Source organism: Triticum urartu, chromosome 2A, assembly GCF_056163025.1.
Source record: "Triticum urartu cultivar PI428250 chromosome 2A, HENAU_Tu73, whole genome shotgun sequence".
Taxonomy (NCBI): domain Eukaryota; kingdom Viridiplantae; phylum Streptophyta; class Magnoliopsida; order Poales; family Poaceae; genus Triticum; species Triticum urartu.
Window position 1 is genome coordinate 397,788,255 of NC_141874.1, and position 24,790 is coordinate 397,813,044.

The 24,790-nt window shown below is 46.7% G+C and overlaps 1 protein-coding gene across 1 annotated transcript; it reads right to left on the reverse strand.

Moving 5' to 3' along the window:
* Positions 1-19,295: 19,295 nt before the first annotated feature.
* On the reverse strand, positions 19,296-23,459 carry LOC125541573 (uncharacterized). The gene is made up of 3 exons (XM_048704945.2): positions 22,477-23,459; positions 19,735-19,850; positions 19,296-19,327 (listed from the first exon to the last, which is right to left on the reverse strand). The coding sequence occupies exons 1-3, from the start codon at positions 23,457-23,459 to the stop codon at positions 19,296-19,298; spliced, it is 1,131 nt and encodes a 376-aa protein (XP_048560902.2).
* Between the last annotated feature and the right edge of the window lie 1,331 nt (positions 23,460-24,790).

Here is a 24,790-nt window from a genome sequence, read left to right on the forward strand (position 1 = left end):
GCCGGCCGGATCTCTACCGGCGGCGAGGTGGACGGCGGAGGCGGGGTCGGCGCCGGTGGAAGGCGGCGAGGCGAGGCAGGCGGCGGCCGGGCGCGACGGGGCGGCGCGGTCGCCGAAGTTGATGGCGCGGCGGCCGGAGTTGGCCGGCCTCGAGCAAGGCGGCGGCGGGACGCACGGGCACGGGGCGCGGGGCGCTCGGGCCTCGGGGGCCTGCCCCGGGATCCGCGGGCCGGCGCCGTGGGAGACGGCGGCGGCGAGTGGCAGCGTGACACGTGGCGGTGGCGGCGTGGGTCGGACGTGTCCGGCCCGGCGAATTTTGTCCGGCGGCGGCGGATGGAGTGGATCTAGGGTTTTTGGGAGAGGGGAACCGAGAATTTCGGAGGGGGTGTATTTATAGGCATAGAGGGAGCTAGGAGTGTGCAAATGAGGTGCGGTTTTCGGCCACGCGGTCGTGATCGAACGCTCTAGATGATGGAGAGGGTTTTAGTGGGTTTTGGGCCAAAATGGAGGGGTGTTGGGCTGCAACACACACGAGGCCTTCTCGGTCCCTCGGTTAACCGTTGGAGCATCAAACAAAGTCCAAATGGTACGAAACTTGATAGGCGGTCTACCGGTAGTAAACCAAGGCCGCTTGGCAAGTCTCGGTCCAATCCGGAAATGTTTAATCCCCACACACGAAAGAAAGGTAGAAATGACCACCGGAGGAGAACGGAGCGCCGGAATGCAAAACGGACAACGGGGAAAATGCTCGGATGCGTGAGACGAACACGTATGCAAATGCAATGCACATGATGACATGATATGAGATGCATGACAACGACAACAACACACAGAGACAAAACCCGAACCTGAGCAAATAAAATAACTTAACGCCGGAAACGGCAAGAGTTGGATTACATATTAGGTAAATCATATCCGGGGTGTTACACCTAGTCACACCCGGGCCGTAAACCGTAGACGGACTCCATCGGAGCTACGTCGCAATGTGGCCCAACATAGAGGAGTCGCACACCCTCTTTGCTTCATAGACGAAGTAATGGAGCACGAATTCCCCGAAGGGTTTAAACCCATGAATATCGAATCATATGATGGAACAACTAATCTCGTGGTATGGATCGAGGATTTCCTTCTCCATATCCACATGGCCCATGGAGATGACCTTCATGCCATCAAATAACTCCCGTTAAAACTCAAAGGTCCAGCTCGGCACTGGTTAAATAGTCTGCCCGAAGACTCTATTGGCAGCTGGGAGGATTTGGAAGATGCCTTTCACGACAACTTCCAAGGTACATATGTCCGGCCACCAGACGCCGATGACTTAAGACATATAGTTCAACAGCCCGGAGAGTCAGCCAGGAAGCTCTGGACTAGGTTCTTAGTTAAAAAGAACCAAATCATCGACTGTCCAGACGCGGAAGCCCTAGCGGCCTTCAAACACAGTGTCCGGGACGAGTGGCTCGCCCACCACATCGCTCAAGAAAAACCAAAATCCATGTCAGCCCTTACCGCTCTGATGACACGCTTTTACGCGGGAGAAGACAGCTGGCTCGCTCGTAGAAGCAACAAGGCCAGCGATCCAGGCACTTCTGAAGTCCGAGACGGCAATGGCAAACCACAATGCAGCAAACACAAACGTCGCAATGACAATGAGAGAACGCGTGACACAACGGTCAACGCCGGATTCAGCGGCCCCAAATCCGGTCAATGGAAAAAGGCATTCAAGGCAAACAGAGATGAGCCATCCACCTTAGACAAGATATTGGATCGACCCTGCCAGATTCATGGCAATCCTGATAAGCAAGCCAATCACACCAACAGAAGCTGTTGGGTCTTGAAACAGGCCGGCAGGCTCAACACCGAACATAAGGGGAAAAGACCGCCTAGTGATAGCGATGACGAAGAGATTCACCAACCAAATACTGGGGGTCAGAAGCAATTTCCCCCCAAGGTAAAAATGCTGAACATGGTATACTTGACACACGCCCCTACAGAGGAGCATGAGACATACTCCCTCCAAACTGAGGACCATACTATGTTCCCTCCAGCTGGAGTACAAGTTGGCCTTATTAAACTGCGTACCTTGTCGGCCATAAAGTCGTCGGTCCCCATTCGGCAGGACCGACAAATTATGGAGCTGGACTAGCAGTTCGGCCTCCGCCGTCCACCTCATACACCTGCGAAATCTATACCGCACGTACATAACTATGCACTTAAAATACCATCGGCGTCGGCGGAGGCATAATACGGACGGGCCTACAAGTACTTCTATAACCCCCTTCTTTTTAATTCTTTTCTGACGACTTTTTCTTTTTTCATTATCCTTTTATCATAGGTGACTCGTAGGCTGGTCATCTCACCGACTCCATCGGAGTTCCGGTTTGTACATTCATCCAAAAGTTACTCCCCTTAAGGAGCCCCTTCATCGAGGAAAGGCGGCGCAGACGTGCGACAGGAGGTCCAAAACAACTTTTTTAGACCGTACTCTCTATTTTGCGATCCTGTAAAGTGCCTTCTACCTCAGCCATCAACACTTGGCATGTCAAATAGCCAGGGTCATGGCGTTATTATATACAAAACAATGATTGGCATGTCACTCAAGTTCTAGTGAATATAATTATTCACTTTTCTCTAAAAAACTGTATTATGCTCCTTGTGTTATTTCACACGCCCCGCCAGGGGCTCGATATGGGAACAAGCTAAATTGCCAACAAGTCCGAGCAGCTTTATAGCATACTTCGGCGTCGCGAGTTTGGCCTTATATGCATCAGCTCCGAATCATGTCTTGGGTCAATAGTTGGGTTGCCCGGCTCTTGTGCTTGCTACCTTATGTTCTGCTCTATCAGCTAAGGTAGTAAAGGGAGAACTACTGCGATTGTGCCCTAGTTTACCCAGGCGAGCACCTCAGTAGAGAAAGCCGAAAACTGACTATCATGATGCCGCGAGAGCTGGTCAACCACTCAATGACTTATCAGAATCTTCCGCAATTCCCTCTGTATTACACGAAGGACCTTTCTGTAAGTCATACATGTGAACGCACCACATTGGGATAATAGCGTACATACCAGGGTTTATATCGTAGACCCACCATAAAACTCCTATGGCTAAGTGAAAGTGTTAACGCCCTATAGTCCGGTTGTCTCGTTCACCGCATTGACACCTCCATTCATGGACCAAGACGTTGGGTTAAGAGTGATCATATGCTTTTCCGAACACCCCCGTATTTTCTATGTGGGGGCTGAAGCCGGCGATTGGAAAAATTTCAGATTATGCAAACAACGGCCGCACAGGAGGAACCAAAAACTTTTAAGCAAAAATCATAATATTATCATCATACTATCTTTTACAATTCAATACATTTAATTCAAATATCATATCTTTTGAGCATTGACCCTCTATCAAGCGGGCACCCTCTAAGACGTCCTCGAAATAATGTTCGGGTGCGTGATGATCCTTACCCTTGGGGGGACTCCTCACTACAACCTCAGTGGCCTTCATCTTGGCCCAGTATGTTTTGACACGAGCAAAGGCCATCCGTGCACCTTCAATGCACGTTGAACGCTTAACAGCGTGGATACGCGGCACCGCATCCACAAGCCGCTGCACCAAACCAAAGTAACTATTCGGCATGGGATCAGTAGGCCACAGCTGGACTATGACGTCCTTCATGGTGGAACCAGATATCCTATGGAGCTCGGCCCACTGGGCCATCTGTTCATTTAGTAACAACTGACGCTTTGGCGCGCCGAACTGTGACCAAAAAAGCTTCTCCGTGGCACACCCTTCCTGCACTTGGTAAAATTGCGACGCATCGGAGGCACTCTTCGGCAGGTCCAAACAAGTGTCCGGAGAACTCCACATTTGGTTAAGCGGGGAATACTTCGGATCTCCAAACTTCGTCTATAACAAGAAAGGCTTACCAGCCGCTATCTCCCCAGCTTGCCGGATGTCTTCCAGAGCCGCTCTAGACTCAGACCGCGCTTCTTTCGCCTCTTGTAAGGCCTTGTTGAGATTGGCCACTTTGGCGTTGTTATCCTTCTCAAGGAATTCGCACTGGACGGTGACCTCCTCCAGCTTGCGTGCAATGGTAGCAATTCTTTCCTCACATTGGCGCTGAACAACCTGTTCGGTTTTTAACTCTTCAGTCGCCTTATGGGCAGCCAAATTACTCATCGGGGTTCGTTCCTTGGCAAGGACAAGCTAAGCCCGAAGGGCCTCCACCGCAGCAGCACCATCTGTAGTTATGCATGTCTCAGTATACAATTCCAACGTCATGCTCAGATTATCATGCATAAATATACTGACTGACCCGAAAACATACCTTGCGCCTCATCAAGACGCCTATTGATCAACGTGATGTCATCACCCGCCTCATCAATCTTCCGCTACAGATTCGCAACCTCCGCGGATCGGGCAGTTGTAGGGGAGGTAATAGCCCGTGTTCCAAATAGTTAGATTATTCCCTGGATAACTATTTTTGATCCTCTGATTGCCTCCCTCGAGAAGCCTATTAGGGTCTCAGGAGCTACTATCTATACATAGGAGTATTTTCTGAATAAAACACAATTGAAAGCATTACTGCACAAACCTCGAAACCTCTTAGCAGGCTCATAAAGGCCTCATTCAATCCGCTTTTCGCGGACAAGACCTTTTTAACCACCATTCCCATCAAGGTACGATGGTCTTCGGAGATGGACGTCTGTCGCATCATGTTCGTCAATGTATACGGCGTTTCTGGGTCTCCGAAAGCATCCGCAGCAGCACGACCCTCCTTCAAAGGCATTCGTTCATTCGCCCCCTGAGTTTTCTCCGGCTTAAAGCCAGACAGTCCGGGGCCTTTATTGTTGGCCCATGGACCCTGGGCTACCAAAGTATCATCTTCGGTTCGTGTTTTCGTCACTCCTCGCATCACTTGCGGATCAGGAGAAACCCTCCGGGATGACACCTCGAAGTCATCCGCCTTATTGGGTGAGGAGACTGGTGGAGGCGTCTCGCTTTCCATCATCTCTGGGAGAAGATCTCCCAAGGAAGATGATTGTTGAGAAGGATTGTGCGCCGAGCTGCAAAAAAGCATACATTTTAGATGTTACCCTGGTCACAGGAAAGGAACGAAGTATGTGTAAAACACCCTTGTTCGCTTACGATTTAGGTTTGGCCTCACTGTAGGACTGCGCGATAATGTCGTCCTTCAAGCCCGAGTCGCCTGAAAGGGGCATCTTGCCTCGCTTGGGAGCCTTTCCTTCCCAATCTTCGGAGACGGCCCTTTTCTTACCATAGGGGGAATGAATGTTGGCTTCTCCTTTACTTTTGCCTTCGAGCGATGGGATTTTCATCTCCCCGGACGGTGTCTAAAATATCTTTGGGATGGAGGCCTTCTTTGCTCCTCCTGTTCCCCGTCTTGTCCTCCTTCGCAGACATCTGGTATGGTGCGGGGGCCAGCATCCTTGTTAATACGGGATCCGCTAAAGCTTCGGGAAGGGGGACTGAACACCTAATTAGTTTCACTTTCTTTATCCAACCCTGAAAGAAGATAGTTTGCTCGATAACATACCACGATATACTTAACTACAAAGTGTTCGAAAGACAAGTGCTTACCGGGGTGTCCGGACGGTTGCAGTCAAGGCCGACGTCTTCGGAGGTGTCCGGCCAATGTTTTTGTTTCCCAAAAAACATCTTCCACATCCCTTTGTGCGTAGCACCGAAGAAGTGTTGGAGGGTTCGTGGCCCTTCTGGATTAAACTCCCACATGCGGAGAGGCCTACGCTAGCATGGCAGGATTCGGCGAATCAGCATTACTTGAATCACGTTGACAAGATCGATGTCCCTGTCGAGGAGGGTTTGGATGCGGCTCTGTCCGCACTTCATCAACTGATCCCCGGTCCAGCCCCTTTATTGACCCATGCTGCAAGCTGTAATGGAGGGCCAGAACGGAACGCAGGTGTAGCTACCCACTTGGTGCTATGGGGTTCCGTAACGTAAAACCACTCTCGCTGCCATTGATTGGAAGCTTCGGTGAAAGAGCCGTTTGGCCAGGGAGTGTTGGTAAGCCGGCTTTCTACAGCACCGCCGCACTCCACTTGTTCCCCGTCAACTACCTTTGGCTTCACACCAAAGGTCTTGAGCCATAAGCCGAAGTGTGGGGGCATTCGGAGAAAGGCCTCGCACGTGAAAATAAACGCCAAGACGTGAAGGAAAGAATCGGGAGCTAGATCATGAAAATCTAGTCTGTAATAAAACATTAGCCCCCGGACAAAGGGGTGGAAAGCGAACCCTAGCCCTTGGAGGAAGTGAGAGATAAATACAACCCTCTCGCCATATCTGGGGGTCGTAATAACCTGTCCTTGAGCAGGGAGCCTGTGGTGGATCTTCGTGGTCAGGTATCTGGCCGCCCGAAGCTTTGCAATATCCTCCTCTGTGATGGAGGAAGCCACCCATCGACCTTGATGGCTGGGTCTAGACATGATGCGGAAGCTTGAAGCAATGAAGTCGAACCTTGGGTGCTAGAGCACGAGATTGCAAAGGTTGAGGAGAGGTTTGGCATAAAAGGATGGCCCTTGGTTCCTTTATAAAGGCAGCGGGTATCGAACGCCTCCTCCTAAGCCTAAAAACCTGCCTATTCCCAAGAAATCTTTCCAGTGGAACAGTTGGGTTACCCATGCTCATATTAATGAGGATCCCGCAATAAGGGGACACGATCTCTGCTTCGATAGAACGTGCCAATAAAAACCACGCCTCGAAACGTGGAACATGAAATGGTTCGGAATAACGACCGGGCAAACATGATGCCACATTACAAAAAGTTGTCAGCAGGTTGGACTCGTGAAATATTATGCTCTACTAGGCTGTGTGGGGTACTTGTGTTGTAGATCCGGACACGTTTTGTTTCATCCAAAGACTATCTTGGAGTATTCGGAAAAGGTAACCCGCCTTGCAATGCCGAAGACAATCTGCGCGCCGGACACATCGTCATTGAAGCCTGGTTCAGGGGCTACTAAGGGAGTCCTGGACTAAGGGGTCCTCGGGTGTCCGATCTATTGGATATGGGCCAGACTGATGGGCCGTAAAGATACAAAGACCGAAGACTCTACCCGTGTCCAGATAGGACTCTCCTTGGCGTGGAAGGCAAGCTTGGCGATCAACTATGAAGATTCCTTTCTTTGTAACCGACCTTGTGTAACCCTAGATCCCTCCTGTGTCTATATAAACCAGAGGGCTAGGTCCGTAGATAGATCCTCATAATCATAGCCAGGCTAGACTTTTAGGGTTTAGCCATTACAATCTCGTGGTAGATCAACTCTTGTAATACTCATATTCATCAAGATCAATCAAGCAGGAAGTAGGGTATTACCTCCATAGAGAGGGCCCGAACCTGGTAAACATTGTGTCCCCCATCTCCTATTACCATCAATCCTAGACGCACAGTTCGGGACCCCCTACCCGAGATCCGTCGTTTTTGACACCGACAGTTGCCATGCGCTTATTTGTTTGTATGCTCAATCCCTTAGTGCAAGAGAATGTCACGTTGTATTGCCCCTTAAGATGACAACCTTTATTATGTAGTTTGTCGCTTTTATTCTTTTTCATCCAAGTTCGTACAACGCTCAATTTTCTCTTACACTAAATGATCGCACACTTTTAGAAGCAATTTTTATTGCCTTTTTGCACCGATGACAAATTACTTGAGGGATCTTGCTCAATCCCTAGGTAGGTATGGTGGACACATGAAAAAGATTTGGGTTTAAGGGTTTTTGGATGCACAAGTAGTATCTCTACTTAGTACGAAATTTTTGGCTAGCAAAGACAGGGGCAAGCATCACATGTTAAAGGATCTATGACAATATGACTTCTATGTGAATATAAACAAACATAAAGCATTAAGTTGTCTTCCTTGTCCAATGTCAACAATTTTGGCATATAATATTTTGATGGGGGGCTCACAATCACAAAAGATTTCTAGTGTAGTATATCTATATGTGAATCTTCTCTTCCCTTATTAATTCTTTCATGAATTGCATCATTGACTAATTGTTTGTCAATCTCTAATAAAATTTTCTACTTATACTTTTCCTTAATTATGTGGTGCCATCACCTACCATACGATTAGTATATAATCTTATTGATTTATTTCCTTTCTTCATTTGTTTCCTTTCTCTCTTTTTTTCTTTATTTCTTTTCTTTATTTGCAACATGAAAGTAAAGAAAGCAAAAACTCAAACTAACTTTATTATATAACTTGCACACGATTACAAGGATAGATCACTAAGCAAAATCTCAAAGAATGAAGAATCGAACTAAACTTTATTTCATCTAAAAGCAAATGATCGAACTAGGATAAGTAAAAGCAAAGAGATAATGGGATGATACGATACCGGGGCACCTACCCCAAGCTTGGCGGAAGCCAAGGGGAGTGCCCATACCCGATACTCAATTATCGTTTGGTGGTGAAGAAGATGATGGTGGTGATGAAGCGATCCTATCCTTAAGGATCAAGAGGTTCTCCAACCGTTGGATGACGCTCCGGAGATGGATGATATGCTCTTGATGCAAAATATTTTCGCGAGTAAGATACTTATTCTGCATGCGAACTATTTCAATGACGCGAAAAGCCTCAATCTCAGTGGGAGTAAGATGAGGAAGGTAGGTTTTTAAGGATATCCTCTTCCTCCTCCTCGGCCAGCAGATCTCGTGCTGCCACCAGGGGCGGATCCATGGTAGCTTTCTTGCCCTTGTCTTCCTTGAGGGCGTCCGTAGGCTCATCCTGCTTCATCTTGATCTTCATTAGCCAAGCATCTTCTTCCATGTTGTTGGAGGAGCAAGAAGACATGATGCATCGCTTGATAAATCTGACCAGAAACAGCAAGGAAAGAGAACAGAGGATTTCTTCGTGATACGGTGATCAACAGGTTCGGGAAGTATATATAGATTTTTTTTATCTTGGAGGACAAGTATATGGTAGAAAAACGGAGTACGGAAGGTGTCCCAAGTGGGCACAACCCACCTGGGCACGCCAGCCTAGCGCGCCCTGGTGTCTTGTGCCCACCAAGGGGCACTTCCTGGAAGTTTCTTTATTTCCAAAATTTTAAAATATTCCAAAACTGATAAAAAATATTTTTGCGGGTTTTTTGGAGTCCGTTTACTTACCGTATCACGTACCTCTTTATTTCACGATTCTAGAGTGTTCCAGAAGGACTATTTTATGTGTCCTTCCGGTGTCAAAGTTTGGGTAATATTACTTTCAACATTGATAGGTGTACCTGAGATATAATGCTTTATTTGTTGCCCATTGACAACCTTCGGGTTAGTACCTTCGGAGTTATTTACTTTGATGGCTCCAAAGTGTTAAACCTCCTCGAGGATGTATGGGCCTTCCCATTTTGAGAGGAGCTTTCCTGCAAAAAATCTAAAACGAGAGTTGTACAAAAGAACATATTCTCCAACTTTAAACTCACACTTTTGAATTCTTTTGTCATGTCATCTTTTTTACTTTTTCTTTGAATAACTTTGCATTCTCATAAGCTTGGGTTCTCCATTCATCTAAGGAGCTTATATCAAATAACCTCTTTTCACCAGCAAGTTTGAAATCATAGTTGAGTTCTTCAACTGCCCAATATGCTTTATGTTATAACTCAAGAGGCAAATGACAAGCTTTTCCATAAACCATTTTATAAGGGGACATACCCATAGGATTTTTATATGCTGTTCTATAAGCCCAAAGTGCATCATCTAATTTCTTAGACCAATTCTTCATGGACCTATTAATAGTCTTTTGCAAAATTAATTTTATTTCTCTATTGCTAAGTTCAACTTGACCACTAGACTGAAGATGATATGGTGATGCAATTCTATGGTTAACATCATACTTAGCAATCATCTTACAGAAAGCACCATGAATAAAGTGTGAACCACCATCAGTCATTAAATATCTAGGGACTCCAAACCTTGGGAAAATAACTTTCTTAAGCATTTTAATAGAGGTGTTGTGATCAGCACTACTGGTTAGAATGGCTTCTACCCATTTAGTAACATAATCAATGACAACCAAAATATGTATATACCCATTAGAGGAAGGAAAAGGTCCCATGTAATCAAATCCCCAAATATCAAATGGTTCAACAGCAAGTGAATAATTCATAGGCATTTCTTGACGCGTACCGATATTACCTATTCTTTGACATTCATCACAAGAAGAGACAAACTTACGAGCATCCTTGAAGAGAGTAGGCCAATAAAATCCAGATTGCAATACCTTGTGAGTAGTTCTATCTGCAGCATGATGCCCTCCATAAGCCTTAGAGTGACATTTCCGTAGGATTTGTCCCTGTTCATGCTCAGGTACACAACGTCTAATAATACCATCTACTCCTTCTTTATAAAGATGTGGGTCATCCCAAAAGTAATGTCTTAAATCATAGAAGAATTTTTTCTTTTGCTGGTATGTAAAGCTAGGTGGTAAATATTTAGAAACAATGTAATTAGCATAGTCAGCATACCAAGGAGTACTATTAGCAACATTTATTGCAGCTAACTGCTCATCAGGAAAACTATCATCAATAGGTAGTGGGTCATCAAGCACATTTTCAAGCCTAGACAAATTATCAGCTACGGGGTTCTCAGCTCCTTTTCTATCAATGATATGTAAATCAAATTCTTGTAACAGGAGAACCCAACGAATAAGTCTAGGTTTAGCATCTTTCTTTTCCATAAGATATTTAATAGCAGCATGGTCTATGTGAACAGTTACTTTGGAGTCAACAATATAAGATCTAAATTTATCACAAGGAAACACCACTGCTAAGAATTCTTTTTCAGTAGTAGCATAATTTATTTGAGCACTGACTAGAGTTTTACTAGCATAATGAATAACATTAAGTTTCTTATCAACTCTTTGTCCTAGAACAGCACCAACAGCATAATCACTAGCATCACACATAATTTCAAAAGGCAAGTTCCAATCAGGTGGTTAAACAAATAGGTTCAGATATTAAGGCTTTCTTGAGTGTTTCAATGGCTTCTAAACAATCATCATCAAAAACAAAAGGAATATCCTTTTGCAAAAGATTAGTAAGAGGCCTAGAAATTTTAGAGAAGTCTTTGATAAATCTCCTATAGAAACCAGCATGACCTAGGAAACTACGAATACCTTTGATGTCCTTAGGACATGGCATTTTCTCAATTGCATCAGCCTTAGCTTGGTCCACTTCAATACCTCTTTTAGAAATTTTATGACCCAAAACAATGCCTTCATTAACCATAAAGTGGCACTTCTCCCAATTCAAGACAAGATTTGTTTGTTCACAACTCTCCAAAACTTGCTCAAGATTGCTTAAACAATCATCAAAAGACTTCCCATAAACAGAAAAGTCATCCATGAAAATCTCAACAATCTTTTCACAAAAGTCAGAGAATATAACAATCATACATCTTTGAAAGGTAGCCGGTGCATTACATACACCAAAAGGCATACGTCTATAAGCATAAGTTCCAAAGGGACAAGTAAAAGTAGTATTTTCTTGATCAGGTTGAGAAACAGGTATTTGTGAAAAGCCAGAGTATCCATCTAGGAAGCAAAAGTGTGTGTGCTTAGATAATCTTTCAAGCATTTGATCAATAAAAGGAAAGGGGTAATGATCTTTTCTAGTTGCTTTGTTTAATTTTCTGTAATCAATTACCATTCTATAGCCTGTAACAATTGTTTGTGGAATAAGTTCATTCTTATCATTAGGAACAACAGTAATACCTCCTTTCTTAGGGACACAATGAACATGACTTACCCATCTACTATCAGCTATAAGATAGATTATACCTGCTTCCAGAAGTTTTAAGATTTCTGTTCTTATCACTTCCTTCATTTTTGGATTCAACCGACGTTGGTGATCAACAACGGATTTAGCATCAGGTTCCATATTAATTTTGTGCTGACATAGAGTGGGACTAATGCCCTTTAAATCATTAAGAGTATATCCAATAGCATCCCGGTGCTTCCTTAGAACTTTCAATAATATTTCTTCTTCATGTTCTGAAAGTTTAGCACTAATAATAACAGGATATATCTTCTTTTCATCAAGATAAGCATATTTCAAAGTGTCTGGCAATTGTTTTAATTCAAACACAGGATCACCTTTAAGTGGAGGAGGACCTCCTAGAGTTTCAATAGGCAAATTGTGTTTAAGCAGAGGATGTTGTTCAAAGAAAACCTTATCAATTTCATTTATTTCTTGCATATGTAAATCATTTTCATGGTTTAGCAAATATTGTTCTAAAGGGTCAGTAGGTGGAACAGCAATAGAAGCAAGACCAATTAATTCATCCTTACTAGGCAATTCTTTTTCATGATGATTTCTACTAAACTTGGAAAAATTAAACTCATGAGACTCATCACCAAAGCTAACACCAACAGTTTGTTTCTTACAATCTATCTTAGCATTAACTATATTCAAGAAAGGTATACCAAAGATAATGGGACAAAAGTCATCTTGTGGGGAACCAAGAACAAGAAAATCAGCAGGGTATTTTATTTTCCCACACAAGACTTCAACATCTCTAATAATCCCAATTGGTGATATGGTGTCTTTATTAGCAAGTTCAATAGTAACATCTATTTCTTCTATCTCAGTAGGTGCTATTTCTTTCATGATTTCTTCATATAAAGTGTAAGGAATAGCACTAACACTAGCACCCATGTCACATAAACCATGATAATAGTTATCTCCTATTTTAACTGAAATAACAGGCATGCCAACAATAGGTCTATGTTTATCTCTTTTATCAGGTTTAGCAATTCTAGCAGTTCTTCACAGAAGTAAATAACATGCCCATCCATATCTTCTTCCAGGAGATCTTTAACCATAGCAATACTAGGTTCAACTTTAATTTGTTCATCAGGTTTAGGTGTTCTAATATAGCTTTTGTTAATCACAGTTGAAACTTTAGCATGTTCCTTAATCCTAACAGGGAAATGTGGTTTCTTAATATAAGCAGAAGGAACAACTGGATCAACATTATAAAGTATATTTTCTTCTTTAACTGGTATTGGTTCTTTAATTTCTTCTTTAATGGGTGGGTGGTATTTAAACCACTTCTCCTTAGGGAGTTCAACATGAGTAGCAAATGATTCACTAAAGGGGGCTACTATCTCAAAGTCAAGTCCATATTTAGTGCTAAACTTTTGAAAAGCATCGGTATCCATAAAAGATTTAACACAATCATACTTAAGTTTGATACCTGACTCTTTACCTTCACCGAGTTCCCAATCTTCAGAGTTGCGTTTAATTCTTTCCAAAAGATCCCACTGGAATTCAATAGTCTTCTTCATAAATGAACCAGCACAAGAAGTATCAAGCATGGTTTGATCATTATGAGAAAGCCGAGCATAAAATTATGGATAATAATTTCTCTTGAGAGCTCATAATTGGGGCATGAATATAACATTGACTTAAGCCTCCCCCAAGCTAGAGCGATAATTTCTCCTTCACGAGGCCAAAAATTATATATATATAATTCCGATCACGATGAACTAGATGCATAGGATAAATTTTTTGGTGGAACTTCAATTTCAAACGATTCCAATTCCATGATCTAATATCATCACATAGCCTATACCATGCCAATGCTTTTCCCTTCAAATATAAAGGGAAAACCTTTTTCGTCACTTCCCAGGTAAACCTGCAAGCTTAAACAATCCACAAATTTGTTCCACATATATCAAGTGCATATCAGGATGTTCGGTTCCATCTCCTGCATAAGGTTTAGCTAGCAGTTGTTCTATCATACCCAAAGGAATTTCATATTCAATATTTTCAGTAGGTGCAGTAAGTTGACGGATTGCTAATTGTGGTTCCGGACAAGGTGAAGATACCCTGAACAAACCCCTCAAAGGATTGTTTTCCAAAGTAACAAGTGACAATAAATTTTAGAACGCTATATAAATGTTTCCTTACCAAATTCCACTTACCAAAGGCGCTTCACTCCTCGGCAACGACGCCAGAAAATGGCCTTGATGACCCACAAGTATAGGGGATCAATTGTAGCTATTTTTGATAAGTAAGAGTGTCGAACCCAACGAGGAGCAGAAGGAAATGACAAGTAGTTTCCGGTAAGGTATTTTCTGCAAGTGCTGAAATTGTAAGTAGCGGAGTAGTTTGATAGCAAGATAATTTGTAGCGAGCAAGTAACGATAATAGTAACTAAAGTGCAGCAATGTAGCCCAATCCTTTTGAGGAAAAGGACTGGCCAAAACGGTCTCTTATGATAAGCAAAGCGTTCTTGAGGGTACACGGAAATATCTAGTCACTTTCATCATGTTGGTTTGATTTGTGTTCGCTACTTTGATAATTTAATATGTGGGTGGACTGGTGCTTAGGTGCTGTTCTTACTTGAACAAACCTCCTACTTATGATCAACCCTCCCGCAAACATCTGCAACTATGAGAAATGTATTAAGAATAAATTCTAACCATAGCATTAAACTTTTGGATACAATCGGCCCCTTACGAAATAGTGCATAAACGGGGGTTTAAGCTTCTGTCACTCTCGCAACCCACCATCTAATTACTACTCCACAATGCATTCCCTTAGGCCCAAATATGGTGAAGTGTCATGTAGTCAACGTTCACATGACACCACTAAGGAAATAACAACATACATACTATGAAAATATCAAACACATATCAAGTTCACATGATTACTTGCAACATGATTTCTCCTGTGACCTCAAGAACAAAAGTAACTACTCACAAATGATAAAAATGTTCATGATCAGAAGAGTATTAAATAGCATAATGGATATAAACATATAATCTTCCACCAAATAAACCATATAGTAATCAACTACAAGATGTAATCAACACTACTAGTCACCCACAAGCACCAATTTATAGTTCCGGTAACAAGATTGAACACAAGAGATGAACTAGGGTTTGAGAGGAAATGGTGTTGTTGAAGATATTGATGGAGATTGCCCTCCCCAAGATGGGAGAGTTGTTGGTGATGATGACAACGATGATTTCCCCTTCCGGGAGGGAAGTTTCTCTGGCGGAATCGCTCTGCTGGAGGGCAAAAGTGCTCCTGCCTAAGTTCCGCCTCGAGGCGGCGGCGCTTCTTCCCGAAAGTCCTCTCCTTATTTTTTCTAGGTCAAAATGACTTATATACCAGAAGATGAGCACCGGAGGTGGGCCGAGGAGACCACAACCCACCAGGGAGCACTTGGGGGGCCTGGCGCGCCCAAGTGGGTTGTGAGCACCTGGTGGCCCCCCTCTGGTGTTTATTAGCTCCAGTATTTCTTAAATAATCCATAAAAAAATCTCCATGAAGTTTCATCTCATTTGAGTTGTGCAAAATAGGTGGCCTGACGTAGCTTTTCCAGGTCCAGATTTCCAGCTGCCGAAATTCTCCCTCTGGGTGTGTTCCTTGCAAATTATGAGAGAAAAGGCATTAGAATTACTCCAAAAAGCATTATTATGGATAAAACATTATAAATAACAGTAAGAAAACATGATGCAAAATGGACATATCACACAACATCATCACCGTCACCACGCCGTCGTGCTGACGAAACTCTCCCTCGACACTTTGCTGGATCAAGAGTTCGAGGGACGTCATCGAGCTGAATGTGTGCTGAACTCGGAGGTGTCGTACGTTCGGTACTTGATCAGTTGGATCACGAAGACGTTTGACTACATCAACCACGTTAACCTTTCGGTCTACGAGGGTACGTGGACACACTCTCCCCCTCTCGTTGCTATGCATCTCCTAGATAGATCTTGCGTGATCGTAGGAATTTTTTTGAAATTGCATGCTACGTTCACCAACACCTACATGGGCCATAGGGGAGAGAGAGGGGAGCCTGCAAGGGGTGCCCCCCCATGGGTTGTCCGAATTGGACAAGTGGAGGGGGCACGGCCCCCTTTCCTTCCCCCTCTCCCTCTCCTTCCCTTTTCCCCCTCCGAAATAAAGGAAGGGGGGCAACTAGGACTAGGAGCCTAGTCGGTTCCTCCCCCCCATGGCGCGCCCCTATGGCCAGCCTCCTCCCTCTCCTCCTTTATATACGGGGGAAGGGGGCACCCCAAAGCACATCAGTTGTTCTCTTAGCCGTGTGCGGTGCCCCCCTCCATAGTCTACTCCTTCGGTCATATCGTCGTAGTGCTTAGGCGAAGCCCTGCGCGGATCACATCACCATCACCATGCCGTCATGCTGATGAAACTCTCCCTTAACACTTTGCTGGATCAGGAGTTCGAGGGGCGTCATCGAGCTGAACATGTGCTGAACTCGGAGGTGTCGTACGTTCGGTACTTGATCGGTTGGATTGCGAAGACGTTCGACTACATCAACCGCGTTAACCTAACGCTTCCGCTTTTAGTCTACGAGGGTACGTGGACACTCTCCCCCTCTCGTTGCTATGCATCTCCTAGATAGATCTTGCATGATCGTAGGAAACTTTTTGAAATTTCATGCTACGTTCCCCACAACATGGTCAAAGGGCATTACTTGTGATCCCAAGTTCTCTGAGTCGGATCAAGCCAAGTTGGTGACGATCATGTGGGCTATATGGACTTCTCGAAACAATACAACTCATGATAAAGGTGGTCTTGACCTGATACAGTCCATGAAAATGACCAAAGATACTTTAGCTTTGCTTGATCTACCTAAGGAACATGCTCGTTTGCTTCCGGGTCATGGTTGGAGGCCACCCGAGGAGGGTGAGATCAAGATAAACACTGATGGCAGTGTTGCTTTGGAAGCTCGAAGAGGAGGGGTGGGAGGAGTCGCTCGTTCCCACTCGACTTTTAGAGTTGTGTGGTGTAAACCTTATCAGGGGATTGTTGACCCCCTCATCTCTAAAGCCCTAGCAATCCGGGAAGGCGTCATTTTTGCAAAGCTCAGGGGCTACGAGAAAGTCGTGATGAAATCCGACTGCTTGGAGGTCGTTAATCTCTGGAACTCGTGTCATGATGATAGGACAGTTGTGGCGCCTATCCTATCCGAAATACTGGAGCACTCTACTAGTTTTAAGTCTTTCTGTATTCAACATATTCCTAGATCAGCCAACTACCCTGCTCACCTGTGTGCTAGACATGCAAGCACATTGGATGTAACAGAATGTAGGATTGACTCTGTACCTAGTATCATTGTAACTAGCCTTCTTGCAGATTCTGCAGGGCTTCGTTTGTTGAATAAAGCTCCAAATATTTCCCGTCAAAAAAAGATGGGGACGGCTAGTCATGGCCCGGCCAAGGGCTAAACATGCCTGGCACGACATGGTTGCTACACGGCCATGTCGTGTCGGACCGTGTGCCATGCCCTTAGACCCAGGCACAACCTCTTTCTAGTAAACGGGTTGGCTTGACACACGTTTAGCCTGCATGGCCGTGCTTTTCGATCTAATTGATTGTTTGGGGGGCTATTTGGATTGATTTAGGTGCATCGTGTCGTGTCGGCATGTCGAATTGGCTTTGCAGCCCAAGCATAGCCCAAAGTGTGTCGCGTGCCGGCACAACCAGCTTATGCACGTGACAGACCGAGCATGCATGACAACGGACCGCCACATGACATGCGACCCATGTGGCCAAGTTTGTCTTCAACATGCTACCTGTAAATTGGCACTATCTGTTCGTGAATGCATCCTGATGGGTCCATGGACGGATATGGGAGTCAGCCACCCAACAACATGTCTAAAATGTTAGCCTGCATTTCAGATGAAAATGAAACTAAAAGGATAAATTTCATGCAAATCGAACGAATTTCATGCAAACTGGACCTAATTCATGCAAAGTTGGACATATTGCATTAAATCGGATGATATTTAACATGTTCAACTAAATGGTTTAATACCTAAAAAACTAAACGAGTATCGGATGATAACCTTGTACGCATGGACTCCCTGGCCGACGGGACCTTCTTCGTCGGAGTCGCCATGGCCCTTCCAGCGACAGAAGGACGCGTAGGGGCAGCGGCATCCCTAATTGGCCGCTCGATGTCCTCCGTCGTCGCGTGCATGACTACGGACGTCACCCCGATTCGCCCGCCCCTCGTCTTTGCCATTGCCGGCGACGAAAACGGTGGCATGTAGCGAATCGTCCGTGCCAATCGTGACAAGTTGGTCACTGGGGCGCCGCCGTCGGCTTATGGATATCTCTGTGATGATCCTAGATAGGTCCTCCACCCAAGCCAATGCAAGGCCAGCAAGGGCCTAGTCCGAGGCAATGTCTGACATCGCGAATGCGGCCTGGCACTTCATGATGCACCACCGACTCGGCCTCCGTCATGGTGTTGCGCGATGACATGTTGCCGCCTCCGTGGCTGAGGTAATGCAAGAGGTCCACACGCGTCCGCAAGCGCCAGGGATGGCTCCTTCACAACAACAGGGTGGTGATGGTCGTGCCCTCTCCTTGTCGCGCGAAAGATGTCTCGGCGGTGATGTCGACCGGTCTAAGTCGCCTAATGTGTTGCGCGGCGACGAGGGTAGCTCCTCCTTCACCCCTTATGTGGAGTCCGATTTAGACGCCACGGTAGCACAGGGAGGGCGGCTCCTCCTTCACCTCCTATTTAGGTGGCAACAATGGCGGGGCCAATCCACAGTCACAAAGCAACTAGGACCTCCAGCTGCCACTGGAACTCCAATGATGGCACAATCAAGAATGATCATGCTTTGGCCCATGGATGTTTCCCATAGTATTTGGCTCTAAATTTGGCTAACACAGTTCTCTGTTAAATTCTACAATTTGATAAGAGCAATATTGTGCAGCAAAGCTGAAAAAAATATTTCCATGATTCAAAGCGGCTAAAAAAATATTTCCATGATTCAAAACAACTGAAAAAATATTTACTTGGATAACCTTGTTCCGAATGAAAAATTAAACAAACACACATGTATTAGTTATTATTTAAAAAAACTCAAACAAGCAGCAAATGTACGCCAAAATGACCAGTATCATAATCACTTTCTTTTGCGGTGACAGTATTATAGTCACAACTGGAGAGTAGATCAACAAATCTGCATTGTAACTTACTCTGTAGTATCAATTCCACAGGAGCTTGCACAATCTACTCAAAGATACAATACTAAATACTAATTGACCATCATTGTCTTGCTTAAGCTTCACAACTGCAAAGGGAACATACTAAACTGACCAATGATTACATAACTTTTGTCCTTGTTTCAACTGCCACACTGTAAACTAAACATACTAACATTGACCATGGTAACTACTTAGACAGTCCAGCTTGGAAGCAAAACACTTGGAGCGCCATCTATGAAACAAGCCAAGGGCAGCAGATCCTTGTTACAGGATAACAGTGGGTCCTCATGGCGATGGCAGTTTTCCCATAGCACGATCTGAAAAGATACAATTGATTAAGCTTATAACCATGCTGTAGCTCTTTATTCCGACTAGTTAGGTATGAAATCTAAAATAATAACATTATTCAGATTTACTCCCTCCGTCCCATAATATAAGAGCTTTTTTACACTAGTGTATTATACTATGGGACGGAGGAAGTACTATATCTAAGCCAATGTCGAGAATTGTCGATAAAAATTGAATGAAACAGGTTCTCCAAGGAGAAGCTGAAACAAACAAACAACCTGAAGATTACATATACTAGGCAGTAGGAGCAAGGAGATGCATATAAGATTACAGCCTTGCGCAACCTGCCTATGAGCAAGACTGCAAGAGCAGCTCAGAGCATATGGCATTGCAAATATTCACACATCATAATTCTCAAACGTGCATCAATACGTACCTGGAGTGCAGAAGCTCATGTAGGGAACAACGATGACGTCGTAGTTTCTTGACCTGCAGGTGTATACCTTACGGACATGGCCTGACTTGAGCTCCATGGAGAATACCGTGTTGTCTGTCCTAAGAGCATCTCCAACAGGCGCGCTAAACAGGCGCCGCGCCGTAAATATACCCACTTTAGCGCGCGCGCAACCCGGCGGATGGTTCCAGTGGGCGCGCAATAACCGCGCGCACGGTATAACTAGTTGGGCGCGCGGCAGGAAGCGGTACCTCGCGCGGTGTATTTGCGGTGCCCGCTTCCGCGCGCGGCACACTCGACGCTCGCACTGCGCTCTTCTTCTCCCCCTCCAAAACCCCGTGCGCACCGGCGCTGGTGACCCGCACCCATGGACGCACGCGCCGGCACCCCGCTCACCCCGTCCTATAGCCGCGACCCTCCCGCCGTTGCCGCCACAAACCCTAGCCCGGGTGGCGTTGGCCTCGCCTCCGCCGGAGCTCCTCTGACCAGTGGCCTCGTGCGCGGCCTCTTCATGCCGCCGCGGATGACCTCGGCGGCAGGTGGCGTCACGTCGCGCCGGCCCGAGCCGCCGCCCCCTCCTCCTCAAAGCTCCCCAATGCGGCGCAGCCAAAGAAGGGCAAGACATCGGCGAAGAAAAACAAGGTGGCAGACGGCTCCGGCACCTCCAAGGCGAGGAGGAATAAGCTTGCGGGGTGTGCGACGGGCGCGGCGGCTGCCGAAGCGCCGGCAAGGTCACTCGTTGAGCCGGCGGTCGGCGCGCACAACATGTTCGACGAAATGCCTCCAAGGTAAAAAAATCTAACTTTTCTTTTTTTGTTATTTTTTGAATGCATTCGTCACATATAGATAGCTTATTTGCATTGTGCAAAAAAAATTTGTAGTCTCAATGATGATGCATACATGTCAACGATGGGTGTTGGCTCCAACAATTCGCATTGGTCTCAAACCAATGACATGCATTTTGAAGACCATGAGTTCGAGGTGGACGAGGAGGGTGAGGGCATTGTCGACACACCGAAAGGAAGAGCGGGCAATTACACCAACGCCGATGACATCTTACTATGCAATACTTGGTTGCAAGTGTCGAGGGATCCATCCGTTGGAGGTGATCAAAGTAGAGATGCTTATTGGAACCAGATGAAGGAACACTTTTATGCTCGCAACATGAGTGGAATTGACCGCTCCAACCGATCACTTAGGTCCCGGTGGTCGACAATCAACTCGGATTGTCAAAGGTGGGCGGCCTGTTAAAAGGCGGTTGACAAGTTGAACCCAAGTGGCACAAATGAGGACGATAGAGTAAGTGCCATTTCATCTTACATGTTAGTGCTAACTTTCTTTGTGTTTGCTTGTTGTTGATGCTAACTTGCTTTGTTTTCATGTAGTACAACATTGCGCAAAACTTGTTCAAAGAAGAGGAGAGGAAAACCAAGAAGGGGAAGATCAAGAAAGGAAGGGTATTTACTTTGCCTCATTGCTATGAAGTGTTGAAGAATGATGAGAAATGGAAGAAGCGTGAAGATTTGGATGATTTGCATTTGAGCGACAAACGGAAGTGAACAATTAAGTTGGATGATGATGATGATGAGAATGATGCATCAAGTGATGACGGCAAGAGAAGCCCCACACCCAACTCGGTTTCATACTCGAAGCCAAAGCGACCGGATGGGTGCAAGAAAGACAAAACCAAAAAGAAGAAGAGGAAAGGAGATGATGAGCTCAAAAATGCTATGGAAGCTATTGTGAAGGCAAGAAAATAAGCCAACGAGGTGAGAAAAATGGCAAGGACCCAAGATGCCGCGGCCGAGGAGAGGAAGGTGGCTTTGGAGGAGAGGAAGGTGAGCAATGAGGAGCGAACTAGGTTGTTGGAATGGGAGAAGCACTTGTTCTTCTTGGACACAACTAACCTCAATGCGGCGCAAAAGGAGTATGTCAATCTTGCCCAAGAAGAAGTCTTGATCCAAAAAAGAGCCATGGTTCGTGCAATGGGTGGCGGTGGCCTCGACGCAATGGGTGGCGGTGGCCTCAGTGCAATGGGTGGCGATGGCCTCGGCGCCATGGGTGGCGGTGGCCTCAGCGCCATGGGTGGCTTCGGAGGTACCCTGGGCAGTTTAGGTGCAATGGGAGGCATGCCTGGCATTGGAGCACCCCCCGACGCTATGGCCACCATGGGAGGCATGAGTTTTGCTTTTCTCATGGGAGGCATGGGTGCACCTCCGGCCGCCATGGGCGGAATGTCTTTCGATGTGCCTCCTCGCACACATTCCCATGAAGATGCCGTTGAAGATCTTGCCAACACCATCGGAGCTTCACGTGATGCGCTGCGCGATGAGAAGAGGGAGGAAGATTCATCTTTAGAGGCGGAAGAATCGTCTTCCGAAGATGAGGACGAGGATGAAGACGAGGACGAGGACGAGGAATGATATGTCTTTCATTTGTGTATTGAACTTGATTTGCATTTTGAACTTGGTTGGATGAACTTGTGGGCATGATTTTAAACTTGTGGGCATGAACTTCATCAACTTGTTTGCGTGAAATTTTTATTGTGTTGGAAAATGTTTATCATTTTGTGTTGAAAATGCCATATGGAATGCGCCGGCGAGTCGTGCGCGCTGCATTTTAGCGCGGCTGCTGGAGCCAGCGCTGCGCGCCGTGCCAAACCAGGCGATACGTGCGCGGCATATCTGTTTTTTTCGCGCGGCGCGACCGGCGCCTGTTGGAGATGCTCTAACGAAAATGAGTCCGTGGCCGTCCGTGAAGCCAACGACCTCAGGTGGCGTCGAGAGGCCACGAGTGTGGAGCATCGTCTTGTGCTGGATAACTCTGCACTGCACCCATTCCACCTCTCTGTTGGTGCCATCCTTCATCGACCAGAGGTAGAGCGTGTCGTTCCGCATGCCTGCGAACCCCAGCCTGCCATCCTCCGCTTTCACGAGGACGGTGCAAGAGTAGTACTCGTGCTGGGACGGCGGCCAAATCACCGAGAGTTCCTGCCTGACGATGTCGTACCCCAACATTCTGAAATTGAGGTACGGGTCGCAGGTGAAGTAGAGCGTGTACCCCACAAGGAAGCTCGGTCGCCCGTCAACAAACGCCGGCTGCTCGATCTCAACTCGCTGGCTCCAGGCATCGGCCTCCGACGAGTAGGTGCAGGCGAACGTGATGCCATGTTCGCCGCATCCCATGAAGGCGAGACGGAAGGGTCTGCCATGACAGTCGAGGTGGTCGCAGCCGACCGCGGCGCAGAGCACGGCCGCGTTGAAGCCAAGCGCGTAGGCCGGCACGCGGGGGATCTTGAACTCCTCACCCGTGACGGGGTCCCAGACGACGAGGCGCTGGCCCTGAGCAGTGTGGAGGAGCACGCGGCCGTGGCGGGCGTCCAGCACATTCAGGTCGGGGCGGTCGGAGGCGGCGGGGCGGAAGGAGGAGGTGGGGACGAGCTGGGCCATGCCTTGGTAATGCTGCTTCAGGTTGAGGACAAAGCCGAGCATGGAAGGTGTTCGATGGAATGCGCGGTAGCGGCGGAGGTACGCCGGGTCGGTGAGGAGGTGGCGCCAGCGCCAGCAGACGAGGGAGGCGTGCACAAGGCGCGTGGGGTCGTCCGAAGGGAGGCGGAGGAGGATCTCCGGGGCCATGTCGGCGATTGTCCGAGGCGCCGGCGCTGGTGCCGGCACGAGGCGAGGCCGTTTCGGCATAGGCGTGTCCATGGGTGGTTGCTTGCTTCGTTTGGTGCTGGTTTCCCGGCGCTACGGTTAGGTTTTAAGCATGCTAGTGGCTAAGAGGACGGCGACCGGAATGGGAGGGTCACGCACGCGGCTTGCGGAGGGAGACGGTGGCGGCATGGGAGGGGAAGTTAGCTCGAGAAGTGCGCGGGCCGGGAGTTGGCGCATGATTTTAACACCGTTTGGCGGGCAGCAAATTCAAGTACTGCCGCCAACCAGAATATTGTGCAATCTGTCGCTTGGCGCCTACCGCGGATCAGGGCACACTAGTGGAGGAGCACGCGGCCGTAGCTACTGGTGCGGCTCCCATATCGGGCCTCTTCGAAGCCATCACTTTTTTCTGGACAAACTTTTTTTTTCTTTTTTCTTTTTTTGAAACTACAAACTTTTTTTTCAAGAGTATGCCAATGGCGTACCATATTTTTATAAAAGACAGAACAATATTTACAAGAGACCAAACGGAGATGCGAACATCCAAGATGGCAAACACCACTCCGACCCCAACCCAAACTCATGCGGTTACATTCTCACGAAAGGATCTAGACCTCCAACACCGAGCCCTGCAATAGTCCAATCTACGATATTAGAACGAATTGGCGCTACCAGTTGGGGAGGTGTCTTCTGATCGCGCGGCCTGTTGAACACCCTAGTGTTACGCTGCTTCCACAGAGCCCATGCCGTCCCTAAGACAAAGGAGTCGAATCCTCGTCGCACTCTGCCTGTTAACCTCAATCTTTGCTCCAGCCACCATTCGGAAAAGGTAGTGTTGGTGGTCGGCGCGTGGATGTTAAGCTGGAAAGAATCGAGGCATAGGTGCCACACCTCTCGTGCGTAGACGCAATGCACCAAGATGTGATCCGTGTTATCTTCTTCTTAAAGGCACGTGAAGCACGGCGACCTCTCATCTTGGGGGCCTTGTCTGGCTCGCCTGTCAGAAGTCCAAAGCCGATACTACACCGCAAGCCAAGCAAAAAATTTGCACCGTAAGGGTTCCTAGCTCCTCCAAATGCCTTCTGTCGTTGCCCATGCATAACCTTTGGTAGACCGACCTTGCTGTGTAAGTTCCTGAGATGTCTGCTGGCCAAGAAAACTGGTCCGGACTCTGATCATTAGTCGGGACCGTGGCGATGGCTAGGCATAGATTGGCCACCTGCATGTGCGCAGTGAAGGAGATGTCACCCTGAACGTCCACCGTCCATGCATTCCCCGACAAGGCCGGTTTTACTGTCCTTCTGTTGCGTGCCCTCATGTTCACCATCTCGAGGATGAGGGGAGCAATCTCACTGACTGTAAACCCATGGATCCAACGATCCATA